The 13773-nt window shown below is 43.6% G+C and overlaps 1 protein-coding gene across 1 annotated transcript; it reads left to right on the forward strand.

The window, feature by feature from the left end:
• Positions 1 to 2197: 2197 nt before the first annotated feature.
• On the forward strand, positions 2198 to 12016 carry PSMB4 (proteasome 20S subunit beta 4). Its single transcript, XM_068100542.2, has 8 exons — positions 2198 to 2521; positions 7173 to 7379; positions 8269 to 8352; positions 9710 to 9772; positions 9884 to 9965; positions 10418 to 10534; positions 10818 to 10906; positions 11920 to 12016. The coding sequence occupies exons 1-8, from the start codon at positions 2409 to 2411 to the stop codon at positions 11927 to 11929; spliced, it is 765 nt and encodes a 254-aa protein (XP_067956643.2). The 5' UTR covers positions 2198 to 2408; the 3' UTR covers positions 11930 to 12016.
• Positions 12017 to 13773: the final 1757 nt, after the last annotated feature.

Here is a 13773-nt window from a genome sequence, read left to right on the forward strand (position 1 = left end):
GACCGGTTGAATCTTTGAAGATGTTTTTTTTCACGGTGACACGTTCTATTTTCACGGTGACACATGTTCTGTTTTCACGTATTTTCATTATTCTCATAATCGTTTGCACACATATTTTCACATGTTTTGGAAATGTTGCTTTTGAAATGTCAATTCTTGTAATCTAGCACGTATTGCTCTTGGTAATTTTGGACTTAAAGGGGAGGATGTCATGTATGAAGCTGCAAATATTCACCGTTGTATCCCTACACCAGGACTGCATTGTATCCCTACGCCCCAGCTCGGATGGCGCTGAGGTGAATGGGGCCTGTATCGGCAGAGTGAATAAACGTGTACGACAATTGATCGTAGTTTGTCGAGATACCTTACACCTCTTCCCCGCTACCAACTATGGGGTACTCATCTAACTATAGTTTAAATCCCTTCAACCGTTTCAGCTTCCACTACTGTTCCAGGGAGACCATTCATGTATTAATTATTTACCGTCTGAGTGAAAGTCCCCTTCCTTAATGTCATCCGTACTGTCCCCTGTAGTAAGTTCAGGACTCTCCTTCAATCAAGTTGTTTAATAAAGACGATACCAAGCTCTCACAGAACAGACCGCCATCGTGACTTGCAGCAAGCAACCACAAAAGCCACGCCCACAGACGTCACGCCGCAGTACGTAGTACCAATCACAACATCTCTCGATCATTGAAATTATTGTGTTTGCATGCAACAAAACACTACTAAACTAAATCAAAATAATAAACACAAGCAGATGCAACTTGAATCACACATATATGGGATCTAGGGTTACTGTTATAACTCTTAACCAAAATGTAATTACTGCTCACCAGCAACGGTACCCGCCCTACGGGTGGGGCTTCAATTGGGAAGCCAAATGAAAAGACAAAATATCAGATATTGAAGGCTTTTTTTATTTTAAACGATTCATATAAACATCCGTTGAATCATATCACACGCAAATCATCAAAATCCAAACAGTACATGGCGCCAAGTTTGAAAAGAGATTGAATTCTGCAAAACGGAAGCGGCCGCGACACGTCTTTCTCAGTCGCACGTTTATGTGTGAAGAGTGCGAACCGAATCTGTAACACGGAAGCGGCCGATACACCTGTTTCTCAGTCGTTTTGCACACGCTGCCGTGTTACTTCGTAGCCGCACATTTATATAGGAAGAGTTCGTCAGGAGTCGATCTACTCTCGCCTAGTACATAGAATTTCAACAAAAGCCACATCACTGTTCATATCGGTAAATATTATTCCATCGTCTTTGGAAAAACTGGAAAATTGGAAAAATTGGAAAAACAATACTGTGTGGTGGACACGATGGCTCGCTGGCGCGATGACATCATTCCGCGCACCAAGAGGGTGTCGGCCACGCCCGAGGGGTAGGCATGGCCTCGGGATATACACGGGGCTCGCAGCCCCGAGCAAGTCAGTGCTACAGTTTGAGCTTTGTAATAAAGACTCTTTGGATCCTACGTGTTGTTGCTTACCTTTTCTGGCAAACAAGTCGTGTGCGTAGCACCGCACTACACTGGTGACCCCGATTTGGTTCAGCCGTCGCTGACCACAGAACGCGCCATGGCAAACAACGCGGTCGCGGTAAAGCTCCCTGAGTTTCGGGAAGCCCAGGCCGAGGTATGGTTCGTGCAGGCCGAGGCACAGTTCCAGCTTCGAGGCATCACGGCGGATGAGACGCGTTACTACCACGTGATCGCCGCCCTCGGGCCCGGCACAGCCGCCCGAGTCGTGTCCGTCCTGCGGAACCCGCCGGCCGACCACAGGTACGAGGTGCTCAAACGCCTCCTCATCGCCACGTTTGGCCTCACGGAGTGCGAACGGGCCGACATGGCGACGAGGATGGGATGGTTCGTCGCCATGTAAAGTATCTCGACAAACTACGATCAATTGTCGTACGCGTTTATTCACTCTGCCGTTCAAGGCCCGATTCACAGCAGCGCCATGCCGCCATCCGAGCTCTGGCGTAGGGATACAACCCGGTCCCGGTGTAGGGATACAACGGTGAACATTTGCACTGCATACATGACAGTACCGGTACCGCTCGTATCTCATGAGCTATCATAGCCTCACGCCTTTGTTCTGGTTGGTTCTCTTGACATGCCTTACATGTTCTGACAACTTTATCAATGTCCAGATATAAGCTTGGCCAGTAAACACATTCGCATGCTAGACGGTTTGTGGTGGCCGCAGCGGTGTCGTTCGCAACAATCTACGGAATTTGCGCCGTGGCTACTTCCCTTTCTCCCGCATTACCATTTACGCTAAAGTAAACTAATATTGATTGTTGTTAATTTTCCGTTTACGTATATTTTAACTGGAGCTCGTTCGTGGTAACATATCAGAGGGATTAAGAAAGTGTCGGCGCGTTGCGGAGAAAAGATGGCGCTTTCATCTGAGTTCCCTCCATGGGCCAAAGAACACGCTCCTGGCCAGTTTTGCACTTTCCCTGTCGGTGGATCTGTTGCTGATTTAGGACCAATCACTCGCACGCAGTAAGTCTGCTGTAGAGTCAACCTAAACTGTTTTTAATAATAATATGCACGGACATCGGGGCTAATGGTCTTCTGGTCTCGGTGTGATTCAGCAATTACCAATTGCTGTTTCGCCTTTTGTTTTTGTAATCGCACAATAAATAATGCTCTCATTGAGAATTCTCACCGCACAATTTGTGTAAAATTCATTTATCATGATTATTATTTTTGCTTTGTTCATTCCTAATTGAACAGCGTTCTCAACTTTATACACCATTTCCCTCACTGCGATTGTGCATATTCATAGTAACCAGTACAATATGGTTGGTCATTAAAAACCATGTAACAAGTAAGATATTATATTACTACGAGTCTACTAGTTTACTAGTACTACTAGTCTACTACTACTAGTCCACTACTACTAGTCCACTACTACTAGTCTTCCACTGCGACTAGTCTACCACTACTAGTACTACCACTACTAGTACTACCACTACTAGTACTACTCTACGTCTACTACTACGATTAGCACTAGTCGACCTCTACTAGTACTAGTAGTCTACTAATACTAATGTGTACTACGTCTACTACTGCTAGTCTACCACTACCAGTATACCCCTACTACTAGTCTACCACTACTATTACTAGTCTACCAGTACTATTACTAGTCTACCACTACTATTACTAGTCTACCACTACTACTACGAGTCCACCTCTACAACTAGTCTATGTCTACTATTACTAGTATACCACTCCGACTACTACTAGTCTACTACTACTACTAGTAGTAGTCTATTACTACTACTAGTCTACTACTACTACTAGTAGTAGTTTATTACTACTACTAGTCTATTACTACTTGTCCAATACAAGTCGACTACTACTACTAGCAGTCTATTACTACTTGTCTCATATGTGTCTAATACTACTACTAGTCTACAACTTGACTACTACTAGTCTTATTCTACTAGTCTACTACTACTACTACCAGTCTACTTACTACTACTTCTACTACTACTAGTCCATTATAGTAGTTGTAGTATTCTACTACTACTAATCTTTTACTACTTGTCTAATACTAGTCTACTACTACAAGCAGTCTACTACTATTAATAGTAGTCTATTACTACTTGTCTAATACGAGTCTAATACCACTACTAGTCTACAACTTAACTACTACTAGTCTTAATTCTACTACTACTAGTAGTAATCTACTAATACTACTCCAACAGCCCTAAGTATTCCCACCTTGTGAGGTCAACCGAGATTATTAAAAATAAAGGCCCCAAGTCTTTCACGAACCAGCTGGCCATATATGCCATTTGGTCATTGATCTTTGTAGGGCCTTTGGCCCCATGATGACCTTTTTCATGGTACATTTATGCATTATTGCATGAAGCAATAACAAAGATAAAGCGAGCGATAAAGTTATTGGAGCATGGAATGAAGGTATTGGAAAGGGTGTTGGAGAGGAGGATGAGGAAGAAAGTGAAGATCGACGAAATGCAGTTTGGATTTATGCCAGGAAGAGGAACGACAGACGTGCTTTTCATTGTGAGGCAGTTGCAGGACAAGTTCATGGAGAAGAGGAAGAAGTTGTTTCTTGGGTTTGTTGATCTAGACTCTAGAGAAAGCATTCAATAGAGTTCCACGTGAAGTGGTGACATGGGCATTGAGAAAGTTAGGAGTGGAGGAATGGTTGATCAGAGTAGTGATGGCAATGTACGAAAGAGCGCGCACAGCTGGAAGGACGAGAACAGTGGTGAGTTTGAGGTGAAGGTGGGAGTGCATCAGGGGTCGGTACTAAGTCCACTACTATTTGTAGCTGTGATGGAGGTGCTGGCTCAGAACGTAAAGGATGGTTTACCGTGAGAGTTGTATGCAGATGATCTGGTGTTGATTGCAGAAAGTATGGATGGATTGAAGGAAAAGATGAACAAGTGGAAGGAATGTATGGAGACAAAAGGTCTGAAGGTGAATATCGGAAAGACGAAGGTGATGGCAAGTGGTAAAGCATGTGGTGAGGTGGAAAGAACTGGGAAGTGGCTGTGTGCAGGAAGGGTGTCAGAGTGAACTCCATTCAATGTACAATGTGCGCTGAGTGGGTTCATCGAAAATGTCGTGGTGTGGGAGGGTCATTAACCAGTGTGGCAGCTACATTCAAGTGCAAGGTGTGCATGGGGGGGGGGGGGGGGGGGGGAGCTGCAGATGGAGGAAATGTTGAGTTGGATCTTGGAGACGGTGTGAAGCTGGAAGGTGTGAAAACATTTCGCTACCTAGGAGACATGCTGAATGTAGAAGGTGGATCGGACTCGGCAACGGTTGCTCGAGTGAGATGTGCATGGAAGAAGTTTCGGGAACTGAGTGGCGTGCTGACGAGGAGGGGATGTCGTTGAAGCTGAAGGGAAAGGTGTATGCTGCATGTGTGAGAAGTGTTATGATTTATGGGAGTGAGACATGGGTAATGAACGTAGAGCAGCAACGAAGGCTGGAAAGGGTGGAAATGTGAATGGTTCTGTGGATGTGCAGAGTATCTTTGAGAGAGAGGAAGACAAATGATGAATTGCGAAAGATGATGGGAATAGAGCCTGTGATTGATGCTGTGAAGAGAAACAGGTTGAGATGGTTTGGTCATGTGTTGAGGAAGGATGAAAGTGACTGGTTGAGAAGAGTGATGGAAATGAATGTGGAAGGAAGTAGAGGATGGGGAAGACAGAGAAAGACTTGGCTAAAGATGGTGGAAGAAGAAATGCGGGCAAGGAGGTTAACAAGGGGAGATGCAGAAAATAGGGCAAAATGGAGAAGATTGTCATGGTGACCGCAAGGCTAACCCCCGCTCTTGCAGGAAAAATGGCCTTCAAATGCCTGTTGTTGTTGTTGTTGTTGTTGTATTTATGCATTATTGTGCAAATTTTCTAATTACTAGGGGCATACCGATGTTTGGCTTTAGCTTGCCAAAGAACAGTACAGCCAAAGTTTCTTAAAAAGGCCAAAAACAAAAAAAACCATGAAATAAGATGAATTTTAGGTTATTAATGACAAAGGCTAAATAATGTCTGGGACTACCTGGTCACATACGGCATCCAGTCTAGCTTGAAACGCAGCATTTGATGGTACAAAATGAACCCACGCTCGATAGATCGCTGGAAGATACGTACGTGCACCATCCTGGTGGATTATCGACCGAATAGTTATCCCTTAGTTTCCTTTGGAGAAGTGTAAATTCTATCAGTTATTTCGTTGATGCCAAAGAACTGCAGGTGGACCGTGGTTCCCTGCAGGAACCTGGGAGGTAAAGGGGTGGGGGAGATCATGGGACTGACTATGGAAATACTTCGGTGGTAAATATATCGATGCTCTCTTGGTTTTGTGTTTTTGTTGCAAATTAAAGAGATTTTTATAAACACAACAAGAATGGGTCATGCCCATTATTTTGACTCTTTGCTATACAAGACTGAAAACATCCTTTGGGAATAGAAAAATTCAAACTTCACATCTTCCCAAAGACAAATTATATCACTAAATTTCATTTTCTGCTCAACCGATTTCACCATTAATGATTCGGACTTGAGGTCGTTTGATATGAAATACACTGTGATCATGACATAGAGTGCATCCTCGTTCGCTGCTATCTACCTAGCCTCGAAGCTTTGTGTCATCTGCAGATTGGGAAAGCTAACTCTTAACCTCACTATCCATATTATAGATGTGGATTGTGAATAATAATGGTCCCGGTACTACTGATCCTTAAAGTTAACCCGCCCCCTCCACGCTACATGCATCCTCCCACCCAGACACTCTCCCACTCACAGCCACGCCTTGCTTCCTATCACCCAGCCAGCTTCTAATACTAAAGGTTTGAGAAGAATATAATGAAGCTTTGGATGCAACTTTTAGTTGTGTAATATTTTTTCATAACCATTTCTGAATTGAGGAGCATCGTTCCATGTTATGGCCTTTTGCAAAGCCTCGGTTTCATGATATTCTTTATTGTCTTTATTTATTTATTTTGATTATGATATTCTCGAATGTCTTCGTTTTTAGGGTTATTTTTATTGTACAATACACCTTTTCCCCCAGCAAAACCCCAATAATATATTGAAGAAGCATCAATTAATTAGAAAAGGGAGAAGTTGTAACCAGTAGTCTGACGACATGCACTTCAATACAACATGCATTTTAAGGCATGCACTTCAATGTCATCATTAATTATTTACAACAGATGATTGAATGGCTCAGATGTAGCACACTTTCCTTTGAGCCATCTAGTCTGGATGTCATTCACATCTATAAACTGTCATACTGGTTCTTCGCAAGGGACGGGACATTAACCTGGAGACCTGTCTTGGAGCATTCATGAATTTCTTTCTGACATTTAATATCGCATAGTGTTTTTCATTGAAGAGCAGACTAGTTATCGCGGGCACTTTGGCCAAATCCCTACTTCTTGACTTAACTGCCTCACACAATCTATCTGTGAGGCTTAGCTGTAGAACCCCGTCACAGGAACATGTATCGATGGTCTGGCGTGGAACCTAAAACATAGCTTGGATAATGAACTAAAACAATCACTTCAAATGCCATATTTGAATATAATTTAATGATTCTTCATTTTCTTGTTCATGGTGTTACCTTTTCTGGCCGAAGCAGCTCTGACTTATTCTACTCACAGGAATCCCATGGTAGTTGGCACATCCGTGCTGGGAGTGACATTTGCCGGTGGTGTTGCAGTGGCTGCCGACATGCTCGGTTCCTACGGATCGCTCGCACGCTTCAAAAACATCTCGCGTGTCATGCGGGTCAATGATTGCACTGTTCTCGCATGTGCTGGAGATTACGCTGATTACCAGTACCTGCATGACATCATCGAACAAATGGTGTAAGTTGGTGGGAGGGCGAGGCCATGGCCTTTTTACCTTTTGAGCTTTTTTCATCAACATTTTAACAAATCTTCCTTATTAGAATATGAAGAAGTCCAGCCTGGTTTTGGCCTAACAGTTAAGGTGGCTTGAGATCTTTGGGTCCTGAGTTCAAGCCCCTGTTGTTTTACAATCTGATTTTGGTCACTGACCATGAGCCTACATTTTGGGCCAGTTGGAAAAGACTACTTAAGTGATTGAGAATGACTATTTTTACCTCTGCCACCAAAGGTGGATGGAGGTTATGTTTTCACGTCTGTCTGTCTGTCTGTCCGTTTGTGAACAAAATATCTCAAAGTTGTGGACGGATTCCGATGAAATGTGGCAGAGATGTAGCTTATGTGGCACCGACAGAATGATTAGATTTTGGTGAAGATCCGGATTCGGATCCGGCTACTAGAATTTTTTAAGTGATTCTTCATCATTTGGAGATAGGGCCAAAAACGATGCATAGCAGGATATCTCAAAGTTGTGGATGGATTTGGACGACACTTGGTGGACCTGTTGGGTGTCTGACAAGGACGATTCGATTCTATTTTGGTGAAGATCTGAATATGGATTCGGATATGAAAATTATTTAATTTTTTAAGTGAATCTTCACCATTGGGAGATCGGGCCAAAAACGATACACAGCAGGATATCTCAAAAAGTTATGGACTGATTTGGACGAAACTTGGTGGACCGGTTGGGTGTGTGACGAGGACTAATCGATTCAATTTTGCTGAAAATCCGGATCGAGCTAGTCTAATTTTTAAGTGATTCTTCACCATTTTGTGATATGGCCAACCAGGTGGAGGTATGCTCTCTACTGAGTGCCGTTCTAGTCTGTTCTGTTTTCTATGACCACAGGATTGATGATGAAGTTGCTGGTGATGGACACCAGTGCAAACCAGAAGCCATTCATTCCTGGCTCACTCGAGTCCTGTACAACAGGTACGATTGATTACCTTATCTCATTGGGAGAAATATATATATTACTTCTGCTTGTCTCGAGATTAGACTTTGTGATGGTGTGTCATTCGACTCTTGTGATCCTCGATAATGTTCTTTAACATTTATTATGTTCACTGGGCAGGGGTTATTAAATGTAATGCAACTCTTTCCTCCTTTCCTGTCTCACACAAATCAAATATAAAGAAGACATTTTAAAATCTATCTGTATGGATTATGATATAAATTGTCATCTTGGAGTCTCTTCTCTTTGCACATGCTCTTACGGCATGCTTAATTCCACCCTGGCCCAATGGAAAAAGCTGACATGAGATGTGTTGGTGACATGAGATTAGTAAGCAAACACAGTTAAGAGATGCTGCCTTATCTCAGGCACAGAGAGTCTGTAGTGATGCCATTAGAGGTGAAGGAGGAGATGGAAGAGGAGTGTACACCTGAGACAGACCTGCCAAGGTGCCACCATAACTTTGAGGAAGGATACTTGTTGGTGAGTTCAGTCTTGAGATTTGCAAGATGTTTTCTGGGTCTTCTCTAGGTTGGGGGGCACTTGCTTACAATCCTTACCGAGTGATATAAATATATCTTCCGTCGCATTACTTTTCCATTTGAGAAAGGAAACTGCAATCGTAACGGACTCCCCATAGGATTCAGTGTACTAGGGCCAAGAGGATAGATAGGATATTCAGAGAGGGGATCAGGTAAGCCTGTGGATGAGAGATAGAGAGGGAGAGAGCTTTTGTGAAATTATCCTCAGATATAATCAATGTCAGATACTGTGAAGATGGCAGCCCAAACCTTTTGTGAGATGGCAAATTTCTGCTGCTGCCACTTGACCTGTACGGATAGGTATGTTCTGTGTCATTGAGGTTGCTCCCTTGCAATAACTCAAGAGATGCAGGCTTTTGCAGGATCCCAGGGGGGGCAGAAGAAACCGGAAAGGTTGGATGGAAGCTTCGTCGTTACCAGGGTATGTCAGGGGGTGTGGAAAAAAAATAAAAATCGAAACTTGATGGAATCGAGCAAAATTCGCACAGTCACAAGTTCAGGATGGCATCATTAATCCCTGAACGTTTCAGCTTCCTCGTTCAAATTCTCTGAGGAGTAGATGAAACGTACAACATGCATACAATATAGTGTACTCTCCCTCCATTATATATAGATTATTATTATTGGTGGGTTTGTGGATCCCGAGGACATGTGCCGGACCCTGTTTTATACTTGAGGCATACATACACTCTATACAGACTGGCATAAAGTTGCATATTGCATTTGTTTTGAGAATAAACCTAAAACTGTGCATGATTGATTTATGAGCTGTTCATCTTGGACTGTTTTACAGGAGAAGCAAGTTGAACCCCCTCTGGAATACTATTTTGGTGGGAGGCTATCACGATGAAGAAAGGTACTTAAAAATAAATAAATAATAATGCAGATAAACCTTTACTCCCAGAAAGCGAATTTATTGACGTTGCCAAGTGTTTGTCTTTCCTTTGTTTAATTTGTTTTGGGACAGTTTTCTTGGATATGTGGACAGAATTGGTCTGGCGTACGAGTCTCCAGTGGTGGCGACAGGTTTTGGTGCATTCATAGCATTGGTAAGGAGCACTCTCTTTCAATGACCGTTTACATTACCTTTCAGCTGTAACAAAGCAACTGGGATGCCTTGAAACAGCAAATCCTTGTTGACCTCGCATGTAAATCTCGTTATTGATTCTTGTATTTCGTTTTTTTATGTTGAAGGCTCCAGGCACGGACTATGTTGTCCTCATCGAGACCTGGCCTTGAATAAAAGAGCTGCATTGATAGAAAAGTAAAGAAAGAGAGAATAGTCTAAGTTTTTGAGAAAGTAAAAAAACTGCTTTTTGAAAAGGGGAAGGTTGTAAGAGTTTGCAAATACATGGGAAGGTAAAGAGTTCCAGAGTTTGACAGTTCCAGGGGAAAATTATTGATTCTCTTTCTCTCTTTTTCTCTTTCTCTTTTTCTCTCTCTCTCTCTTTCTCTCTTTCTCTCTTTCTGCTCTTCCACGTGCATGCTTGTGCTTTTACAGCCACTGATGCGGGATGCGTATGAGAAGAATCCAAATATGAGCAAAGATGAGGCATTGACTCTGCTGGAGCGCTGCCTAAAAATCCTCTATTACCGTGACTCCAGAGCCTTCAACAGGGTATGGCTGCTGCTCTCAGTGTGTGATCCGATTCTGCATTTTCATTTTGTTGGTGCACAAGCCATGACTCACTCGCAGTAGTTGAAAAAAGCCTTTCATCGCTGCTGTTTTTGCTACCATTATATCCATGAAATTGTGGCTTTGTTGAACGGTGCTTGTGGGAATGTTGTGTTTTTTCATGAGATTGGGTCTATTGTTGGATTTTCCAAGTTGCTGTATGAGGTGCACGATTTGGAATTGCTTTTAAAAAGCTGTTTTATCCTCTCTCTCCTCCGCCCTCCAGTATGAAATTGCCATTGTTACCAAGGACGGTGCAACAATTCTCCCTCCCGCTTCTTGCGTCCCCAACTGGGAAATTGCTCATTTTGTGAGGTACAATAGTAGGATATAATTTGGACATTATAATTCAGGGCTATTTTTGTGTTTTATAAATCAGCAACAGGCAAAAATCTAAGCTCGTGGAAGGGAACATGCATGCTGAGGGTGAAGCGATGCAGTTACACATAGACTTGATAAGGGGATGAGAGAGAGAGCAGAGGTAATAAAACATTACAACATGCAACTAGATGGGGTATCAAGGGTAGGGATGACCTGAGATGGTGGTATACTACCAACTTGTGTTGTGATCTTGAACAAGTCTACGTCGCTGAACACTGCGGGGCCCACGTCGCTAGCATTGCCATGCATGACGTCAGCTTTGCCTTTGGTTATGATGGTATATTTGAGACTAAAAACGAGCTATATTCTCACAAACCACCTGTACAAATCTCTAAAAGGACCCCATATTCATCCCACCTTACCATTGCATCCATTTCTTGTTTTTACCGCTGATCATGCCTTCACCTATAATCTACAAATTTTGTAGACAGAAATGTCTTTAACAAGGGATGACATATATTTGATTGTAAAAGTTATTGTCACTCAGTTTTTAATCGATTTCGCCAGCCTAGGGTTGGCAGGATGGCCTAGAGGTACGCACACTCACCTCTAAGCTGTCTTGCCTGAGTTTGAATTCCGACGCAACTATAAACTGTCACTCCGGTGTTTCACATGCAGGTTGATTCATCAATGTGGGTGTGCGCCGTCCATCAGATGGACATTAAACCGGGCGTCCCATCTGCCGGAATTGGTTGGTAGACGTTAAATATCCTCACGGTGTCAATTCGCGAAGAGTTGGTGAGCTATCGCCGGCACCATGAACAAATTACAAATTCCTGCCCTAAACACTGCTGGGAAGCCAATGGCAAACCAATGAGCGTAGCCCTTTCCAAGAAACTGCTTCAACAGCACCGACGTTCCTGTAAAAGAGCATGGTATATCAGAATCAAAACTAGAACTAAAGAGGCATTGCTTTATGAATTAATTTTGTTGTTTTGTTGTTGCAGGAATGAATAAACATCTGATGTTTTGAAGGATCTGGGGTTTGTTGAACATGGTTTATTATTATTTTGTCCTTTTGTGAATAAAACAACATTCAACACATCTTTGCTGCTTTGCTTTTTATGGCGTAGCCCATCGGGCAGAGCCGTCTAGAACAGTGTTTGTCCGTATGTATGTATGTATGTCCCCTCAAACATATACCAATCAGAGCTGAGAATCTGGTCACATGGCAGGGTGATGTGATTACGTCTGATGTCATTACGGCGGCTGGCTCTCCACACTCGGCCATTTTGATTTATATTTCGTTCAAGCCGAACATATCGTCGAACCTGTCATATATCACAATCGCCATGCTCTACCTTTACGTTTTTCATTCAGTGTGAAACACAAACAAACCGATTGTTAAAATGACCATCAAATATCGAAAGCATCGGCGTTACGTCTCTTCCAACAATACGGTATGTAAAGGCCTTATGCGTTATGACTCACCGTCCTCTTCGGACAAATTAAACCCAGGTTTCTTAATACAGTGGTATTGTTTCAGTAGTATCATTTTCGTAATAATAATAATATTATAGTAAATATAACCATAACACTTTAATCCCAATGTCGTGAATGGAAAGTTGATGGATTGAAGCAGTGTAAAAGCGGAGGTAAGGAATTCACCTCGGTTTAAAAAAAATAATATGTTTTGTAATAATAACGTAACATTATTATTATAGTAAATGTAATCGTAACACTAATCCCTTTGTTGTGACTGCAACGTTACTGGAGGTTAAATATTGTTACGGTTTTGCGCGACCCCCTCTTTCCCTTACCAAGGGGAGATTAAGCCCCTTGTTCTCTCTGGGTCGTCGCAACCACGAGACTTGAGTCGCCACTCCCGGGCAGACGCAGAGCAGGGTTTCGGGACAATTCTCGCACTTACCTAAGTATCCACGCCGCCGCGAAAGCGGGGATCAAGTCTCGCATGAACCACGCGTAATTTGAGTACGTCCGAGCGGATGGCGTACCACGTGGTCCGTGCAGTTATCTTATTATTGGAACCCGATTAGAGCGATATTATTCGTACCACGCTTAGTCAATGGATGGAAAGGACGGGAACGATCAAATAGAAGGAAGAACACAGGTTTATTTACAGCTATACAAGTCGAAGAGACAGAGCAGGCACTTAAGCAGTCTTAGCTTATTTCCCAGACACGGGCCCGTTCACACTCACAGGGGGAATGAAAGAAGGATGGTTCATGCGCTGAACGCGCCGGCTCCATTGTTCAGGAACAGCTCGCCCGGCGTGGCCCTCCGCGGTCACAGCACGTCCCTCGACGAAGGCAGGCAGGCAGGCGGGAGGGATCCTTGCGGCACGTATCTCGAACAAAGGCAGGCAGGCAGGCGGGAGGGATCCTTGCGGCACGTATCTCAAACAAAGGCAGGCAGGCGAATATGCGCGCGTCTCGCCCGGCTCGGCGGTTCCTCACAGCGCGATTAATCAACGGCGTGCTTTCACCCTCGTAACTCAATAGAGGATCTGCCTCAAGCTCAACCGAGCGTTTAACTTGTAACTCAATTCAACACCGCGCACTTTCAGAACTGTTCAATAGAGGGCCCCGGCTCATAACTTGTTCAAGCGCCTCTCCCCTCAAAACTGAGGTGGGGGCTTTGCGCAAAGGGTTATATTGCCACGCCCTTAGCCCGCATCGAATGTTCCAAACCACGCCTTTTGACGCAGTGCTAAGCCACTCCCTTCGAGCCCTGATTGGCGGCTCGTGCTTACCGGTCACTCCCCACTCCTGTCCCGCCTTCCTTCGGCCTGCCTCGACTTGTCAGGCCGGCCTCATGGTAATTTGTGCCAAAACTCAAAG

Source organism: Myxine glutinosa, chromosome 7, assembly GCF_964187855.1.
Source record: "Myxine glutinosa chromosome 7, kmMyxGlut1.1, whole genome shotgun sequence".
Taxonomy (NCBI): Eukaryota; Metazoa; Chordata; class Myxini; order Myxiniformes; family Myxinidae; genus Myxine; species Myxine glutinosa.

Bases quoted from the DNA above. Each gene is read 5' to 3' on its own strand.
- PSMB4 (XM_068100542.2), top strand. From the start codon at position 2,409: ATGGCGCTTTCATCTGAGTTCCCTCCATGGGCCAAAGAACACGCTCCT. The intron at 2,522-7,172 runs GTAAGTCTGCTG...TTCTACTCACAG, and splicing joins GGACCAATCACTCGCACGCA to GAATCCCATGGTAGTTGGCA. The intron at 8,353-9,709 runs GTACGATTGATT...ACTGTTTTACAG, and splicing joins ACTCGAGTCCTGTACAACAG to GAGAAGCAAGTTGAACCCCC.